Raw genomic sequence first — 19,481 nt, 5'->3', positions numbered from 1 at the left:
AGACAGATATCATTTGGACAAAATATAGAGCATATTAACCTCCGTTGCTCAGCCAAATGCCTTCCTGTTACGTCCTGTCATGGAGTTACAGGCGATAAACAATTAGATAGATAGATAGATACTTTATTGATCCCCAGGGGAAATTCAAGCCATCAAATGTGACCATCAATTCAATTTTTGATGGTCACAAGTTTACTGTTGGAACAAATAGTAGTTGATTATAAAGGCAACATTCTGTTGCAATATTCTGTGTGTTCTGGACTGCAGGTAACTTGTTAAGCCAGTGGTTCTCAAACTTTTTCTTTCATTCCCCAGGGACCTGTCTTTCAAAACAATATGAACGGGAGTTAATGGAGAGATAACAATTATTTTTTGGTCCAGTTTGAATTGTGCCACGAATTTCACATATGATGTGTGTGAATTTAAAAGATAATTTTTCACGTCAAGAAAGTACTGTTGTTCGATAGACTTCAAAAGTTATGTTGGTTTTGTGTGAATCCGCTCAGTGGACTACATCTCTCGTCTCGAACGATGTACGTCACCAACGTAATGAAACGATAAGATTAGCATGCTAGCTGTTATGCTAGTTAACGGTTGCAATTCAATAGTTCTGAAACAAACTGCAAATGTCTTTACATGAAAAATTGTCTTTAAAATTGACAAACATCATATGGGTAATTCAAGGCACAAGTCAACCAGGACCAGGAAATCATTTCTTTTTCGCCATAGACTGGCGTTCAAAATTTTTTGAAAGATAGGTCTCATGGAGGCAAATGGAAGTGGCGTCACTGGGACACTCTATTGACTGATGATAGTGGAGATAACGTGTTATCCCGAGGCCTTTGCAAGTCAGCATCTCCGACGGTAGTCTACCCTATTAAAAATATAAGTTTTCGATGTCCCAAACGGAGAGCCATTTATTGTTTTTAACAATCTCTATGCTACTCACCAAAATGTAGGCATGGGAACATGATGAAGTATCCAACTGTCGTGTGTTAAATTATTGTGATTACGAGCAGATGTATTAGTTTATTGTACAGAAAAATAAAAATGACATGTCAAGCAGTCAATTGACTACATTGCAGTCAAGAAGTAGGGCAAATTAATTTACGAAACCAAAACGTGGGTCATAGTTGTCTAAGCCTCTATTGCGGAGCCTGTTAAAAACGTCGCTAGATAGTATTAAATCGCTAACAACATTTTTTTTCTGCAGAAGCCTACCCAAGGCTACAGATTAATTCTGAACAGTTATTTCTCTGCTCAATTATCACACAAGACACTGTTTTGATTTGTGTAGTTGCGTTACCCCCAACACTGACAATAACGTAGACAGCAAATTAAGATATTTTTTCTTTTTGTGGAGCGGCACCGGTAGGCTATCAAAAGCAGATTTCGATTTTCATTACGACCGTGTAGTCAAGCCTTAAGCCATACCCAAGTAGCCTAAATCGAGGTAATGTTTAATTATGCATGATTTATTTTGTTATTGAATTCGTAGGCTGGGATTCGGCAACAATTATGTTTAACGGTAGCCTCCTGATTTTTCATAAGGGGCGGCAGGCAGACTACTGACAGAGCGATGTACAGTGGCAGAGCGACGCGCAGTGGCTGAAAGGGGTACTAAAGTTTCACGCAGCTTCACGCCGTGTAATGCGCGACTGAAGTGGCCATTTGAAAGCAACGCCCACTGTATAAACACAGACACTCAAGCACCTCAGGCAGACCTCATAAAAACATACAATTAAGCACACATGTCCCCTGCAACATCTTAAGACACAGTAAAACACCACACTAGATTGCATTAGTCCTATTCTACATACTGCATATTTGCATCTATTCACATGCTCTGGCACATTGGCATAATACTGTGCAAGGCAACCCAGCATCCTGGCATTGGCACTTTCGAGAGCAGAGAGGCTCACCTTTGCTGCCACATTTAAGAGGTTCTCCACATACTTTGGCTGCCTCTGGTAAAAGTGTCCATAAAGGTGTCCAAAAATCATCTAATTTGGTCCATCCATATTTTTCAGGAAAAGGCACTGACTGGGTAGCCTGCAGATCTTTGGACCAAATGCTAGCTTGGTACACTGCTCTATTTGAATGCTGTATCAGTGCAGCCTGTGTGGGAGGGATATTTTCCATTGAGAGACATATTTGAGAAAACAAGTCCTTCCTGAGATCATTGACTTTTTCAAGATCTGTTTTCTTATTGTAAAGAACAAACGTGTACTTCTCCATCAAACATGTTTGATTCCTGGCTAAGCAGTTGCTGTCATACAATAGCAATGAAGGCATCCATAACTTCTGGAAATGGTTTCCATGCAGCCCACCCTTTAGAAGTCTGCTGTTCCAGTTACTGCTGTAGCCACCCCAGCATCACATAGTGCAGTTCTTCAACTACTTCCATCTAAAAGGTTTCCGATTGTGTTCCATAGAGCCATCTCTATGTGTAACCCACCAATCATCACAAATCTCTCTCCATAACAGTCTGGATCACTCCACTGAACCATTTTTGTAAATATATAGTGCTAGGTCAAATGCCATAACTGGGACCTGGCCGGGATTTAGGTGCTCTGTCAATTGGTTTACAACATTCATGCCATGTCTGACCATGGCAAAGCTGGCAGCTTTTTCATGAAAGAGAGGAAGGAGTGAGTTTATAGCAGGTGGGTCAGACAGTTCTGGCTGAAGTGAAGCATCAGTTTGATTGCATGCTCAGCCCACTTTACCTCCTCTGTTATTTCCCATGCTAATTGTTCACCACAGGTTTGGTTTGGTTAACTTTTGGCACTAAGATGGGCTTTGGTTGACAAGTAACAGCTGGAGTTGTAGTGTACTTCTCTGGAAGACAAAGCATATATTTTTGAGCGGGCTGAATGTATATTTGCTCTCAGCCCCTCGGATCGGGAGGCGAGCATGCTAGTAGTTGAGCTAAAAGCCCAGGCTGCTAGTTCTCTCACTAGCATGTCAAGGTATCATGAGGGAGGTTTACTCAATGTACATACTGCACAGCTAAATACTAGCTGGCTACCGTTACTGTAGTACAAATCAAAATTGCATAGCTTCTAATGTTACTCCCGAAATAACGGTACAATACCCCCCAGGAAGCCCCACAGATTCACAAATACGCACCCCAGGTGATCATGGGGACACAATTAGCCCAGGGATGCCTTTGTTTGCCTAAATTTAGCTTGATAATTGGAACCCAGCTAGTGGTTCTACATTTGCTAACGCTAACTGGCATGAAAATTATTAAGTGATTCTTCCAAAAGTTGTAAAAATATTTATGTTATGCATACATAAATAATTAACTTCTCAGATGAGGATTCATGTCAGTCATTTTGACAATTTAAAGCCTGTTTCCCCCCCTTTAAAGCTGTATAAAAGGCATGTAAGATTATTTTCATGGGTTATTTTGCAAATATTATTTGTTAACCATCTCTATATATATATATATATATATATATATATATATATATATATATATATATATATATATATATATATATATATATATATATATATATCAAATGTAAAATAATAAAGTAGCAGAATAAACCATGATGCCCAACTCTGTAATGTTTTATTATCCTTGGGTCGTTTTAGGCGGCCATCTTGGATTTTCCCTTAAAAAAATGACCTAAATGAACCAGAAATTTTGGGCATCCCTTCTCAAATGATGAGATACATACAAGAGTGTCTGCACCAATTTTGGTGCTTCTATCCACCGCATAACGATTAAGCCCTTTTTTGTTGATAATCCCCCCTTATATCAAGGGTTTTAGCTGCTTCTTCGCCGGCTCTGCCATTATACACACGTTTGCAACAATCGCTAGCCGGGTTTCGTAAGCCTGCTTCTGTGCTGGGGATGCCGGATGTAAACTGATCCTGCTTCTCTCGATGTCTGATACTTTGTGAGAATGATGTTCACTGGTAGGATACACCGAACTTGCAAGCGGGATATTCTTCCTACAGGCAGTAGGGGCGGGCGAGAGAGTCTTCATTCGCCCTGTAATGAATCATTTAACCATATACCAACTTATGAAGATGATTAATTAACACAAAAACGTTGCCTGGTGTCCCTATAAAATGAATTCAATGCCATTTTTTCTCAATACTTCAATAGTCGCACATCAATGCAAAGAAATAAGTGTTGACATTAAGGGGAGTGTTAATTTATTTTCATTGTGTCCCCTAAGTTATATCTGTGGCCTGAAATGCCTTGTATGTGAAAAAAAACTTTTGAATTTATTTCCTCAGCATATTAGGTCATATCATAGATTATTATGGCCATTATTTGAACAGTGAAAATAATAATAAAAGAGTTTTTGAACTTTAATGTCACTAATGCTGATTATTCAATGATTCATTTGAATTTAAATATTTTAAATACTTTCACAGCAAAAATTATAGATGCGATTAATTTAGATTAATTAATCACAGAGTATGTAATTAATTAGATTATTTTTTTTAATCGATTGACAGCCCTAATTTGAATTAAAACTCTTTTAAAATACGTTCACAGCATAAATTGATGCATGCGATTAATTTAGATTAATTAATCACAGAGTAGGCCTATATGTTGATAGGGAGCCTCATGGTCAAGAGGAATTAGACAGGAATTAGACAGACAGTGACAACGAAGGTAGGTGATTTTTTTTTTTTTTTCACCAAATACAAAAACTCAGTGCAAAATGTAATGTTTATGTATGTAAAAATATCTCTTGAAAGGAGCAGACAGAAAAAACAAAAAACGGTGAGTGGCGACTTCAGAAAACACTGCAAATAAGCCCAGCAGCTCAAAGAAACTGCAGACATGTAGCACAATCTATTTTGACCTCTCTCTGACTGTCACCACGGTCTTACTGCATTGCCATCCTGGCACCTGCCTCCAGACCAGAATATCAACAGTCACATGACTGACGGGAGGCTGGTCCCGCAGAATATAACTCATCTGATTTATTTGTGTGAATATTGTGAAGGTCTTAGCCCGCTCTGCTACCAGTCTCCATTGATGGGGTGAATGTGGAGGTGGTAAATACCTACAAGTATCTGGGCTTACAACTGGACAATAAACTGGACTGGTCAGCAAATACCAAAGCGCTCTACAAGAAAGGGCAGAGCAGGCTGTACTTCCTGAGGAGGCTGCGGTCCTTTAATGTCTGCAGTAAGCTCCTCAGGATGTTTTACCAGTCTGTTGTTGCCAGCGTCCTCTTCTATGCTGTAGTATGCTGGGGAGGAAGCACAAAGAAAAAGGATGCTGGGCGTCTAGACAGGATAGTAAGGAAAGCTGGCTCTGTCGTGGGAGCCGAACTGGAGTGCATCACTTCAATATCAGATAAAAGGACCCTGAGCAAACTGATCAAGATCTTGGACAATGAATGTCATCCACTCTACAGCACTATTAAAAAGCAAAAGAGCTTGATCAGCTGGAGACTTCGCTTACTGCCATGCACAGCTGAAAGGCTGAGGAAGTAATTTGTCCCCAGGGCCATTGAACTGTTCAATGCTTCACTAAAGGGAAGAGGAGAGATAGACTTCTCTGCACAGTCTGTCTGCCTCTCCACCCTCTCCATGTTTGAGTACTGACTGCCCACTACTGTTTTACTACTGTCCACAGCCTAATGTTTTTACTACTGTTTTACTGCTACACTGTTTTTCATGCTATATTAGCACACATGACCAATGGCTTCTGCTACAATACTGAATGGCTGTAACCCTATTACCTCAACCTATTCTTGCACTGACATAGTTTTTTTATATTACCTTGTCTACATTATACTCTACTCCTCTTATTTGTCCATATTATTTATGCTGGTCTCTAGACTTTATTCTTGCACTGTTGGACTACTTTTTGCACCTTCACCATGACACTCACTCTTGAGCACCTTACCATGCACACAGAACTACAGGACTACTGTTGGACTACATTTTTGCATCTTCACCATGACACTCACTCTCTTGAGCACCTTACCTGGAATAATCGACTGGCTGCTTACTAGTAGCTAGCCAGAGGTACTCTTATGGCGTGGGCAGCCAAGGTCAATAGCAAGACGCACTGACAGAGGCCGGCCTCCTTTCAGGGGTACAAGGACCCAGGGGGTCGTACATAGGATGTTGGGGGCAGCTGCCGAGGTCCATTCCCAGCTACGCCTGGAAAGCAGAGAAGGGGGAACTGCAGACCCCTGGGTGCTGGAGATGGTGGCCAGGGAACACAGGCTCCAGTTTCGGCGGTGGCCACCTCCCTTTACCCGCGTCCGAATGACGACGGTCAAGGATCCAGTCCAGACAGACTGCCTCGCAGAGGAAATAGAAACTGCTAGAGAAGAGGGCCATTGCCAGGGTAAACGATCAGCAGGCTGGCTTTTATTCAATGTATTTCCTCATCCTGAAAAAAGATGGGGGGCTGCATGGGGGGCTACATCAAACATCAGGGAGGGACAAGGTCTCTCCGCTGCCTGAAGATGGCCCGGACCTCTGGTCACTCCCACGCTAGGCCTCACTGAAGGCCATTTACATTCCAAGTGAACCTCCTGCATGTCCAGACCCCATCCAGGGGAGTGGAGGCTGCACCCAGAAGTGGTGCCCAGTTGTTTTCTCTGAATCATCTCACGAGTGGCCGGAAGGGCTGCTGTATGCCCCCCCCCCCCACTGGTTTTCAGCTCTCCTACAACTTGTTCACAGCCTACCATTACCCCTACCTCTCACAACCTTCTATCTCAGGTGAAGGGCCAAATCTGGCATTCCAGGTCAGCTGTGCTGCAGCTGTGGGCTTGGCCGCTGTGAAGTCCCTGTCTCACACGCTAGATCAGGCTGTCCTAGAGACCCTCAATAATGCCAGGGCTCCCTCGACACTGGTAAACTACCAACAGAGATGAAAAGTTTTTTCTTCATGGTGCCATGATCGAGAAGTATCTTGGGATCTTCCCTTGGTACTGAAATCTTTAACCAAGAGCCCATACGAGCTACTGGAGCAATCCAGTCTCAAGTTCCTCGCACACAAGACAGTGTTGTTCATGGCTATGTGCTCCACTAAACGAGTAAGTGAACTACATGCACTCTCTGTAAGTGTTGAGTGCATGTAGTTTCCAACTTTGAAAATTCCCGGGATTTTGCAACCCTATATGCGATACAACAAAATACAACACAATTCTGTAGGAGCCATCCTCTCCAAACAGAAGCATAGAGTAAGATGAAAGATATACAGCCCCAAATCAGAAAAAGTTGGGACGTTGTGTAAAATGCAAATAAAAACAGAATGTGATAATATACAAGTCTCATAAACCTATAGTTAGCAGCCAAAAGGACATAGGCAACATTACAAATGTTGAAAATTAAAATTGGACTATTTGAAGCCAGCAACATGTTTCAAAAAAAGTTGGGATGGGGAATGTTTACCACTGTGCTGCTAGAGTTTTGAGAATGAAATGTTGTCTCATTCCTGCCCGATATAGGAGTTGCTCAACAGTATGGGGTATTCTTATTCATGTTTTTCATTCCATGATGCACCTAATTTGACAGTACTGGACTGCAGACAGACTGTTTTAGCACCTGGACTCTTCCTTTATGGAGAAATACTGTTTATGTGCAAAACAAATAAGTAATTAATTAAATAAATAAATTAAATTAAAAATAATTTTGCCATTGTTTTCCTGAAATATTAAAGGTCTTCCCTGGAAAATACATTGCCTGGATGGCGGTATATGTTGCTCAAAACCTGTATACATCATTCAGAATTCATTGTGCCTTGCCAGATGTCTGTGGGTCCAAAGTTGTTTAAAAGAAACTGTGGGTGCGGTCCTTTTTCTTTTATATTCAGTGAATTACATGTAAGGATCCAACACCCAGTGTGTAAGACTTAGGAGGTGTTGAGCGTGTTTTTCCATTGTTTTGCGCCTTGCCAGATGTGCAATGTTCCAACATTCCATTTGTTTACTATGCGAGAGTAGGGGAGAACTGGCACAAACTGGCACACTTTTCTATTCTCTCCGTTCAAACTTGAATTACACAAAGACGTTAGACTTGAAAGCTGTGAAATTTGGCCAGAAAGGAGTCATACATGTTTTCTCCTTGAAAGTGGAAACATTAAAAGTTACTGTCTGCAGGTGAAAGTAATAATTGTTAAGTTAATTGGGCCACAGGTGATCTTTTAAAAAGGGCCAGTGTGTTGGTGTGGGGGAGACAGACTGATTGATGTGCAAGTTATTGTGTGTTGTCCATTTTTAAACATTTGGATAAATTAAAGAAAGAAGATATTTTCTACCAAAGAATATCCAGTTTTTAACTTTTAAAAAAAAAAAAAACAAGATGGTGGACACTTTTTTCACACCCTTGTTTGCAAAGATTTCTCTGGATTCTCTGAATATTTTAATCATATTTTGTATTGTAGATGATGAACTCCCCAAATACTTCACAATTTCATGTTAAGAAGCATTCAAATTACATTGTTTCATCATTTAGGGGCAGCCGTGGCCTACTGGTTAGCGCTTCGGACTTGTAACCGGAGGGCTGCTGGTTCGAACCCCGACCAGTAGGCACGTTAGGTGCTACTTGAGCAAGGCACCTAACCCCTCACTGCTCCCCGAGCGCCGCTGTTGTTGCAGGCAGCTCACTGCGCCGGGATTAGTGTGTGTTTCACCTCACTGTGTGTTAACTGTGTGCTGAGTGTGTTTCACTAATTCACGGATTGGGATAAATGCAGAGACCAAATTTCCCTCACGGGATCAAAAAAAAATAATATATATACTTATACTTACATACATCTGTCCACACAGGTTTACATACAGTGATGAATACCCCTACTGTACATCTTTACTTCTAAGAGACCCTGCCTCTCTGGGATGCTCTTTTTCATACCCAATCATGTAATTAGTTATGAAACATTCCTCATTTTGTTCTCTTTATCATTACACAACTTTTCCAGCATTTTGTTACCCCCGTCCCAACTTTTTTTGAAATATCTTGCTGGTATCAAATTCAAAATGAACATATATTTTTCATGAAATAGTGAAATTTGTCATTTTCAACATTTGATATGTTGTCTGTGTCCTTTCTGCAACTAAATATGAGATTGGTAGAATATTCCATTCTGTGTTTATTCACATTTTACACAACGTCCCAACTTTTTCTGACTTGGGGTTATATAAAAACGGTGTGTGTGTACGTAAGTACACACCAGGACATTCTCACCCAAGCACATCTCGCACATACACATTCATTCCAAGTTCTCAAATAAATAGCTAAAAACAGAAACAGTAAACACAGCAGTTATTATACAGAGTCCGATTGCACTGACGGGATAAGGTGTGTGTGTGTGTATGATTTTATGGATGGATCAGTTCTGGGGAAGTAGCTGTTCAGTCTGCCTGAGCGGAGGGGTGGTGATCAGGGAGTGTCCGGATTGTGAGGTGTCCTGCCTGATGTTCGTGGCCCGTGTGAGAAGATGGCATGAGTAATTCTCACTCAGGTTTGGTAGAGGGGAGCCAATGATCCTTTCCGCTCTCATGACAATCCGCTGCAGGTCCTTTTTTTCTGCTGCTGTGCAGCTGGAGTGCCACACAGTACAGAAGTATGTCAGGGTGCTCTTAATTGTGCAGCGATAGAAAGGGCCTAGACCTCCCTGTAGGCTGTTTCGTTGTTGTCTGATATGAGTCCCACTATGGTTGTGTCATCTGCAAATTTGATGAGGGTGTTGGAATTGTGGGAGGGGGTGCAGTCGTAGGTGCAGAGTGAGTATAGGGCTGGACTGAGGACACAGCCCTGGAGGACGCCGGTGTTGAGAATAATGCTAGAGGAAATGTGGTGGCTGATCGAGACGTGCTGGGGTCTACTGGTGAGGAAGTCTTTAATCAACTGGCAGAGAAAGATGACATCAGAAAAATGTGCAATGGTCACATGTGCAGTGGTCTCTTATTTCTTTTTCCAGCTTTGTATAAAAATAAATAAATAAAATCATAATACTATTTTTGTTTTCCTTTCAGGTTTCTTTCTACAGTGGTTTTGCAGTGACATGGAAATACCTTCTTCAAAATGATATGAATTCCAAAGCAAGGTGAAATAGCCAAAAGATATTTGATAAATATATATTAATTACTAATTTCTATGCTTTTCTCACATTGTTAAACTTGTTGATAGGAAACAGCTGAAGCTATTGGAAATGCTTACTGGACTGATTCAAACATTTCCCCTTGAGGACCCACAGCACAAAAACCTTCAAGAAAATATGGAGCAGATTCGAGCCAAATTCAGACAAGTGAGAAGATTGGTTTTCAAAAATATCTTTCTACCGTTCTTGTACAAATTACAAAAATTATGCTTTCTAGTAATTTATTTTTTATTTCTTTTCATTCTTTTTACATCATATGGATCTAAAATAATGGTCAGCATGTTTGTGTAATGTGAGCCTCCCAAGTCTGGTCCAAGTCCAAATGGTGTATGGTTGTTAGGGTTGGGCTGATCGTCCATCTTGATGGTTGACCGACATCACTATGGAAAGCAAACATTGTGATGCCACGCCCCCACATGCCAGACATGCACTAATTCTATAGACCCTGGTTTAAGTAAGGGATAATGGATGACACTCCCATTAGATTATCCGAAATTATTATACGGCTCTTCACAATGCAAGTAGAATGCTCCATTGACTTGAATGGGATTTCCGAAAGTTCTAGCGGTCATTATTTCTTGGGAAAGGACCTCTGAAAACAAGAATGACCGCTGTCAATGGCAACGAAGTTTGTGCTTGGAACTTCATTCAAAAGTGAAAGCATACGGTTGATCAGCTGTGTTCTAAAGAATGTTTGATTCAAGTTCAGCGTGTGTTGCGAACTATTTGTTTCTCAGCAAAAAGCCAATGCACGAAACGGTAACAAATAAGTGTAAAGAGACATATCATGGAGTTTATTTTTTGTTTTGGCAAGTAGCCGTATAATAAGCGGGATAATGTATAGAACGCCGGTCGCTGGCGCGTCGGGGTCCGGTTCGCCCTGTCGGGACTTATTTTCCCCATAATGACCGGCGTTCTATACATTATCCCTTACATAAACGCACGTTTGAGGTTGTAATGCGGCCACAACGCGCAGCGGAGTGGCCGTTCAACCTCGTAGTGCGTTTATTTTTCAGATAATCTAATGGAGTGAAGTGCATTATCCCGCTTATTCTACTGTTAACAACATGTTAAATATTAAGTTAATTTTACATTTTTTTTAATCTCATTTGAGTAGTTAAAGCTGTTAAATAATTATTTATTTCCAACTGTTACTATAGTCCCGCCTGAATGGTTGCTACGCTGGAACACTAACCAGCAGGTCTACCACCTACATATTCTACAGGCTACATATTCACCGTATTCCGCGCACAAACATGGGGGCGCTAGCTTTGCCCACATTGTCTCCGAACATCCATTGCGATACATTGAGATAGCAGAGCTCTATCGAGATGACTGGCATCATATATTATGGGTCATCCTAAAGTTAGGAACGTTTATTTAGGATTTTGGTGACTTAAGACATTTCTGTTATACAGCTTTCCTATCTGCAGTTAGGAAAAAACTGACTTTGGAGCGGCTGTTCTGTAATGACTTTCTAAACTAGTTACCATAGTTACCAAACAGATAAGGATTTGCGAGTTTCTCCATACGATACAGCGGCCACTGCCGCGATCGCCTACCCACCGTAGGGGGTGAATAGCCTTAGGTAGCGGCACAATATTGCAATCTGACCTCCTGATGGCATTTGTCGTTTTCCTCCCAAGTTAGCCTCTCTATCCTCTTCTGCCGTGTTATCCCAATGAAGCTAACTAGACGTAGCTAGCCGACCGGAGGTTTAAAGACAACGTGGAATTTAAAAAAATGGGCGGGGCTGAATAAGGTGAATAAAACATTTAATAGAATCAAAATAAGGCATTTTTATTTTTGAAATTGAACTGCACGTTCCCATTGATGGTGAAGTTTGATCTGCCGGCTCTCCAGACCCGGCGCTAGGGGGGGGCAAAAGGGGGCGGTGCCACCTCAAATAAAATCTGTGCCCCCTCCATTGTGACCACCATACTGTATTATGTTTCTATTTTGTTGTTATTTCACGTAGATATAGTCTTCTTTCGTTAGTTAGGCTACATGCAGGGGCATAAAACTCACACAGCCAACTCTCCTTGCCCCGGTCTCACACACACACAACGGAGACCCCTCCGTGGCCTAGGCTAGCCTCATAAGCGGAGGGAGCGGGGGTGCGGTCGTGCGGTGCTGGGAGGGGGGGGGGCTACTAAAGATGCCGCTGGTCTAGTGCGCTCACAAAGGGAGCTCGTCATGCCTATGCTGTAAATTAAATAGCCCGCAACAGACACTCTCCCTATCACGCTATACTGTTGCATTTTAAAAGCGAAACTGATGCTACAACTGGTCTGGGTATGCTGAAGTAACCTAGGCTGCAGGCTGCATTTATTACAGAAAATCAAGCAACATAGGAAGTAGGCCTAGTCTACACTATTTAGAGACAGGAGCTTAAGTTTACCGCGACAACAGCTGTCACTAATTCACATCGTCATAGGCTGCGCCGATGCACAGACTAAACGGTAAAAAAAGTCATGATGGCCTACTGGAAGCTTCTACCCTTTTGGATGTGTAGAGTTCTAGGCACTTAGTCAGGGCCGGAGTGGGGCCACTTTTCAGCCCGGGCGTTTCAGGCCCAAGACCGACCCACGTTTTCCATAGTAGTGGAAATTGGATAAATGAAGCAACATTTTAGCGCTTACTATCCTGTAGTTTTTATTAGTACCATGGTTCAACAAATGTGTAAAGGTTATATAATAGTTCACTTCAACTGAGAAGTTAACCAAAAATATTTCACTATTCCACAAGTTAACAAAAACAGAAAGAAAGAAAGAAAGAAAGCCTTTGAAATGTAGCCTGTCCCACGCTTCCACAAAGAGGCATATTGAACTAATGTTTAGGCTACATGTTTTTTGCATGGGTAGGCTATATTGTTATTTGGTGATATAGACCTCTCCAGAATAAGTCCCGCCTCCGTAACTTCCGTATCCATCCAACTTCCGGTCGTCAAATGTCTATGGGAAATAACATGGCGTTTTGAAAGATCGTACCTGTCAAACTCTGTAGGTGACAAAGTAGAAAAAGCTGGTGGGCCGATTGGCCTACACACTTCTGCCATCTAGTTTCCACTGGATTTTTTTGATTGTCGGTGCCGCTTTTAAGTAGTAAACGATTATTAATGCTAACCGGGAGCTAGTTCCGATGTACGCGGGCGGAGGAGGGCGTTAGATCTTGCTCACAACCAACCAGTCACAACCTAACGGGATGGTCATTTTCATGTGTGGTTTCAGTGGTCTATAAATGTAAATCGAGGTTCAGCCTCTTTTCAACATGACTTAACTTTGGTTTGACTGTGCGAGTTTGTTGGCTGTTATTGAGATATTTGAAAAATAAAGAAATTGCCGACGAAGACACTAAAGACATGATGATGAGATTTTTTTTCACGAATAACAGATAATGATAAGCAGACTAGGAATCAGAGGCTGAATCGTATTGAGTCGATAGCTTTATTTTGCATGACCTTGATCAGAACAGTAACGTTTTCAGAATGTATTAACCTATCAAACATGATGATTTCACGCAGGGTTAGTGCCACCTCCGTAGACAGGCTCTGGTGTCACAAACTCCATTTCAGTGAAGATAAACTATGAAACATTGCCGTTGTTATGCAACCTTGACTGGGGGAGTCGCGGCGTCTGAAGCGTGCGTTAGCTTAGTGCTTCTTATTGATATATTTCTACTTTAACGGCACCAACAATCAAAAAACCCAGTGGAAACTAGATGGCAGAAGTGTGTAGGCCAATCGCCCACCATTTTTTACTTAAGCTACCTACAGATGTTTTACGGTATGATATTTCAAAATCCATGTTATTTCCCATAGACAATCGACGCCCGGAAGTTGGATGGATACGGAAGTTACGGAGGCGGGACTTATTCTGGAGAGGTCTATAGCCTACTACTTTACTACACCCTCTTCTGAGCAAACAAGGCATATAGGTTTATCATGTAGTATAATTGCTCTTTCTTACATTAAATAACTTTAATTTTTCCTCTCTACTTGTCCCTGTGGTCATGGCCTCCTCATCACTAATTTCGGGCTCATCATTTTCAGTGGTCGACTGGTTGATCTGCTGCTCAGAGGCTACAATTTTTACCGCATAGGCCTACACAGATCAAGCTTCAGTTTTGTTATCAATATTTGCATGCTGCAAAGTCTATGAATCGGATACAAAAGGCTAATATTTTAAGTAACAAGTAAAGTATTTTAAGTATTAAGTAAAAAAAGTAAGAAGCATTCTAGCAGCATTCTACCTGGCCGTTTCAGTCCCTCCTGGCCTCTTTCTACCAGCCATCCTTCCTGACGCTTATAGCTACTGTAGGGCCGGCCCGGCTGAGAAAACTTTTTGGAAAAGACAGGCTATATGGACCCAACCAACTCTTTTTGGGAGGGGAGAACTCCCTCACATGTAGGCTACAACCCATGCAGAGGCAACGGTGTCATGCAGAGAATGCGGAACGTGTATAGCCTACTTTAAGAGAAGATGGACTAACGTGACAAATGTCAATATTTTTTTCCTCGACCGGCCCAAAAGTGAAGCGGCCCACCGGGAATTCTCCCTATTCTCCCGATTACCCACCCCGGGCCTGCACTTAGTTGTTTGTTTTCGTTTGACCAGGTTGCCTTTTGAAATGAAACGTGTTTGTTAGGCTAGCCAATTGTAAAAATAGGGAAATTAAAATGCGTACTGTGCATATACATTACACAAACAATCTTAAATCGCGGAGATAACATTCGTTAGACAGGCAAAGCTGCAGCAGCAACATGCATAAGAACCTTAATAATGTAAGAGCACAGCTGGGTCTCGCGGAAACTCGCGGTCGCCGTTAACATTAGGCTATTAATTCAACTGTGACATGAAATGTTTGCTCAGCCGCTGTACTCTGCAGCCGGGTCTGCGGCTCTCCAGTCCAGCCTTGGACAGCAGCTGAACGGCGGCCCTTCTCTAGTCCAACAGCCTCACTGATGCGCGGCAGCAGGTGGTCATTGAAAGTAATTTCTGGTAGGCCGTAATCAGACGTATTCAGCGCAGCGGTGTTGCTTTGCTGTTTGATACAATGTTTCAAATTAACAGCAATTTTCACTGAATGTTCTAAAGAACATGGGCGAATTGATACAAAATATATAAGAAGGTCAAAAAAATGGACCTACTCCATAGCGGTGCAAATAACCGATTTTTAATTACAAGTTCTAAATAACCTTCACATTGGGAAACTGAATCAAACAGTAGAATAACATAGGCTAAAACTTTAAAGACTGTGTGTTCAGTGTTCAGATTGGTTGTCCATTCATTTTTTACCAGGATTTCACTGGAGCAGATTCAGTAGCCTATGGCCCTGGTGCATGGCGTAAAACTCGTTTTCCACCCGGCGCAAATAATGTGCCCAGTTTTGGGCACTTCTGAAGTGATGTTTGTCACTTACACCAGACATCACTTCACCATCACAGTAACGGGGTAATCTAACTAATTACTTTTCCCGTTGTTACAACGCCGCTAACGTTACTGGACGTTAAATGTGGTGCGTTACTATGCATTGATTGAATAACTGTAATCCGAACGCACCTCTGGCTCACAGCTAGTGAGGAGGTGGGTTAATAACGACGTAAGCGATTATGATTGGCTAAGGCAGAGTCATGTTTCATGGTAGCCAATCAGAGCCAGTGTTTACACACTTGCCAGCACACGCGCCACACACACACACGCAACAGCTAAAATAGAGATTCGACGAAACAGCAGAGTTCAGGATCAATCCAATGAAAAGTTGGCATTTTCGAGGTGGAGATATAGGCACTACTTTAAATTCATTGTGGTCAAAGGCAAGAAAGTGCATGTAATGTGTACATTATGTCCAGGAGCGAAGACTTTGTCGACATCCATTGTAAGCAACTCTAATTTAATGAAGCATCTCATGCATCTAAAGCTAGTAGCCAAAAACATCGATACCTCCACTAGCAAAGAAGGATCGGAGCAAAGTCCTCCAAGCAGCAAAAGCTACAGTAGATCTTTCTGCCTCACAACAAAAACCTATGACACAGGCTGAAGTCAACCGTAGGTCTGTCGATGTGCAATATCTTGAATTTCCCCTTGGGGATCAAAAAAAGTATCTATCTATCTATCTATCTATCTATCTATCTATCTATCTAATAAATATCGAAAGTTATGTAGCCTACAAACACCTGCCTGTTCTACTCATTTCAACTGGCTGCTCAAAACTGCTCAAAGAAATCCAAATTATTGGACATATAGCAACTTTTTTTTCTTTTAACAGTAACGCAAATAGTTACTTTCCCTGGTAACGAGTTACTCTTATCATAAAGTAATTCAGTTACTAACTCAGTTACTTTTTGGAACAAGTAGTGAGTAACTATAACTAATTACTTTTTTAAAGTAACGTTCCCAACACTGCACAGGAGGGAGGGGGAGGAAGTAGCAAGCTAGCTTTCTGTTTTGTTTGAACGTCAACAGAATTGACGTTACCCAGCATCACTTAGAACACCTTTAACTAATACAAAATTTAAAACTGACTAAGCCGCTAATATAATTATTGAAGAAATTGCAGTTTACATACCATGACAAACATTACCAGTAGTTCTGACCGAATATTAAATAGACCCCCAATAATTATATTACAATATGAATACATGACATTTAATAGTAAGTAGAATATCTTTCTTAACCTCTATTTACACACAACACAGTGTCTCTTTTAGTCATTATTTACACCTTTTTTAAAACTAAGGCTTAGACTCATAGGACCTAGGTATTGCCTATAGCTTAATTTGGACCAATAGCCTATTAATAATAACACGGGGGTCCGGGGTGTGTCTCCCGCGGGATTTTTTTTTCTGGTTGCTAATCACATAATTTTAATGTGATTTGAGAGGGACAGGATTCAGGAATAGGCTACTAAAGACAGGCCCATCTTCTGTCTGACTCGCGTCATGTTGCCCCATGCATTAAACCACATGTCACTGCTTGACTACAGTAAATGAAAGACATAGAGCCTACTGAACATGGACTTTGTCATAGTTCACGTTGATAATGGAGAAAAAGCGTAGCCTACGTTTTGTGCCAACATGTTGTAGAAACATAGCCTGACGTAGTCATACTCCATTCTAGTCAGAATATGAGTCTAATGCTGCTCCATTAGGACGTAATTATGGGGCGTGTTTCAACCGATACAGGGGGGGAATGTCTCTGCACTCAATTGGATAGACCTAACCAATCAGAGCAACAAAATAGCTTACCTAGTTAGGGAAAGTTAGACTTTTTTCCGCCAATCTACAAAAAAAATTCTTACCAATAGCTTTTTTTACTATGTGTTCCTATAGGTGTCTAGTAACACCTCCCAATTTATCCACAGCCAAATCCTCGGGGAAACACCTGGAGAGCCCATCAAGTTTGGGGTGCCCAGAGAGACTGGGCGAAAATAATGAAAACATTTTGTTGACCAATATTAGCTTTTGAGATGTCTAACTAGGGGTTTTTAGGGGTGCTGAATCTATCCCAGCCATTAGTTTTGAGTAAAAATTACTCCAAGTCCATAAAAAATCCATAACAAGTGGTTTTATTGAACAATTACAAAACAAAACTTCATTTTTTAAACTTTCAGTTTAAAATTTAACAAACCTCATCCCTCAACTCCCCTGCACTTCCTCACTCCTATTATCTTCTGGCTGGTTGATGTTCTGGCAAGAGTTCCCATGACAGTTCCAACAAGCAGAAATACACTTGACTCCTTGCTTTTTACAGCAGCACCTGAGAGTGTCACAGACGCCTGCACAGTTGCAGCTGACAAACTTCAGAAGGTAGTCTGGTGCAATGGGATCTGGTGTGACTGCTGCATAATCATGTTCTCCTTGTTTCTATCCACACTCAAGGACATCTAGTGATGGATTTTGTAGCAGTAGCCAATCTCTGGTCTGGAGATATGCCGGCAGAGAGTGCTACAGTGTATGCTGCACCTCCTGTAGTCGGAGGTAGTTTCTAAGGCTTGACACTAGTTATGTTGTCCTCATGAGTTTTACATGTTGCTCACTGTCCACCCTCAACGTTGGACACTCTTTTCTCTCTCTATCTATCTCTCTCTCTCACACACACACACACACATTTATGCACATTGACTCTCTCACAAACACATTCACAACCACCCACACAAACACAAACACATACACATATGCACACACTTACAAATAAAGTTCACACCTTCACCGATACTGTCTCTCTCTGTCTCTGTCTCTCTGTCTCTCTCACACACACACACACACAAATACACACACATGCAAAATGTCCTCACACACACCATGTTGAGACAAAACTATCTGTGATTATAGTACCAGTGTGTTACACGCAAAGTGTGTGCATCTATGCACATTGACTCTTTCACAAACACATTCACAACCACCCACACCCACACAAACACATATGCACACACTTACAAATAAAGTTCACACCTTTACTGATACTGTCTCTCTCTGTCTCTGTCTCTCACACACACACACACACACACACACACACACAAATACACACACATGCAAAATGTCCTTTCTCACACACACCATGTTGAGACAAAACTATCTGTGATTATAGTACCAGTGTGTTACACGCAAAGTGTGTGTGTGTGTGAGAGAGAGAGAGAGAGATAGAGAGAGTCAGTCCAATGAGGAGAGTGTATGGTGATCAACAAAATGAGGATTAACCGAGTTAATATTTTTGTAAATATTTTATTATATATTTTCATGGGACAACACTGAAGAAATAACACTTTGCTACAATGTAAAGTACAGTAGTGAGTGTACAGCTTGTATAACAGTGTAAATGTGCTATCCCCTCAAAATAACTCAACACACAGCCATTAATGTCTAAACCGCTGGTACCAAAAGTGAGTACACCCCTAAGTGAAAATGTCCAAATTGTGCCTAAAGTGTTAATATTTTGTGTGGCCACCATTATTTTCCAGCAGTGCCTTAACCCTCTTGGCCATGGAATTCACCAGAGCTTCACAGGTTGCCACTGGAATCCTCTTCCACTCCATGGCAACATCATGGAGCTGGTGGATGTTAGAGACCTTGCACTCCTCCACCTTCCATTTGAGGATGCCCCACAGATGCTCAATAGGGTTTAGGTCTGGAATAATGCTTGGCCAGTCCATCACCTTTACCCTCAGCTTCTTTAGCAAGGCAGTGGTCGTCTTGGAGGTGTGTTTGGGGTCGTTATCATTCTGGAATACTGCCCTACGGCCCAGTTTCCGAGGGAGGGGATCATGTTCTGCTTCAGTATGTCACAGTACATGTTGGCATTCATGGTTCCCTCAATGAACTGTAGCTCCCCAGTGCAGCACTAATGCAGCCCCAGACCATGACACTCCCACCACCATT

General features: G+C 41.6%; 1 protein-coding gene across 1 annotated transcript in view; it reads left to right on the top strand.

Moving 5' to 3' along the window:
* The window catches only part of lto1 (LTO1 maturation factor of ABCE1), a 37,694-nt gene that overhangs the window by 7,806 nt on the left and 10,407 nt on the right, over nucleotides 1–19,481 (top strand). The window contains exons 3-4 of the mRNA XM_048262194.1: nucleotides 9,981–10,051; nucleotides 10,135–10,252. Of these exons, the coding sequence (XP_048118151.1) occupies nucleotides 9,981–10,051; nucleotides 10,135–10,252 (189 nt within the window). The remainder of the gene's footprint in view (nucleotides 1–9,980; nucleotides 10,052–10,134; nucleotides 10,253–19,481) is intronic.

This window comes from Alosa alosa, chromosome 14 (genome assembly GCF_017589495.1).
Source record: "Alosa alosa isolate M-15738 ecotype Scorff River chromosome 14, AALO_Geno_1.1, whole genome shotgun sequence".
Classification (NCBI taxonomy): domain Eukaryota; kingdom Metazoa; phylum Chordata; class Actinopteri; order Clupeiformes; family Clupeidae; genus Alosa; species Alosa alosa.
Note: the sequence above shows the minus strand (reverse complement) of the source record. Positions and strands in the feature narration are given on the sequence as shown.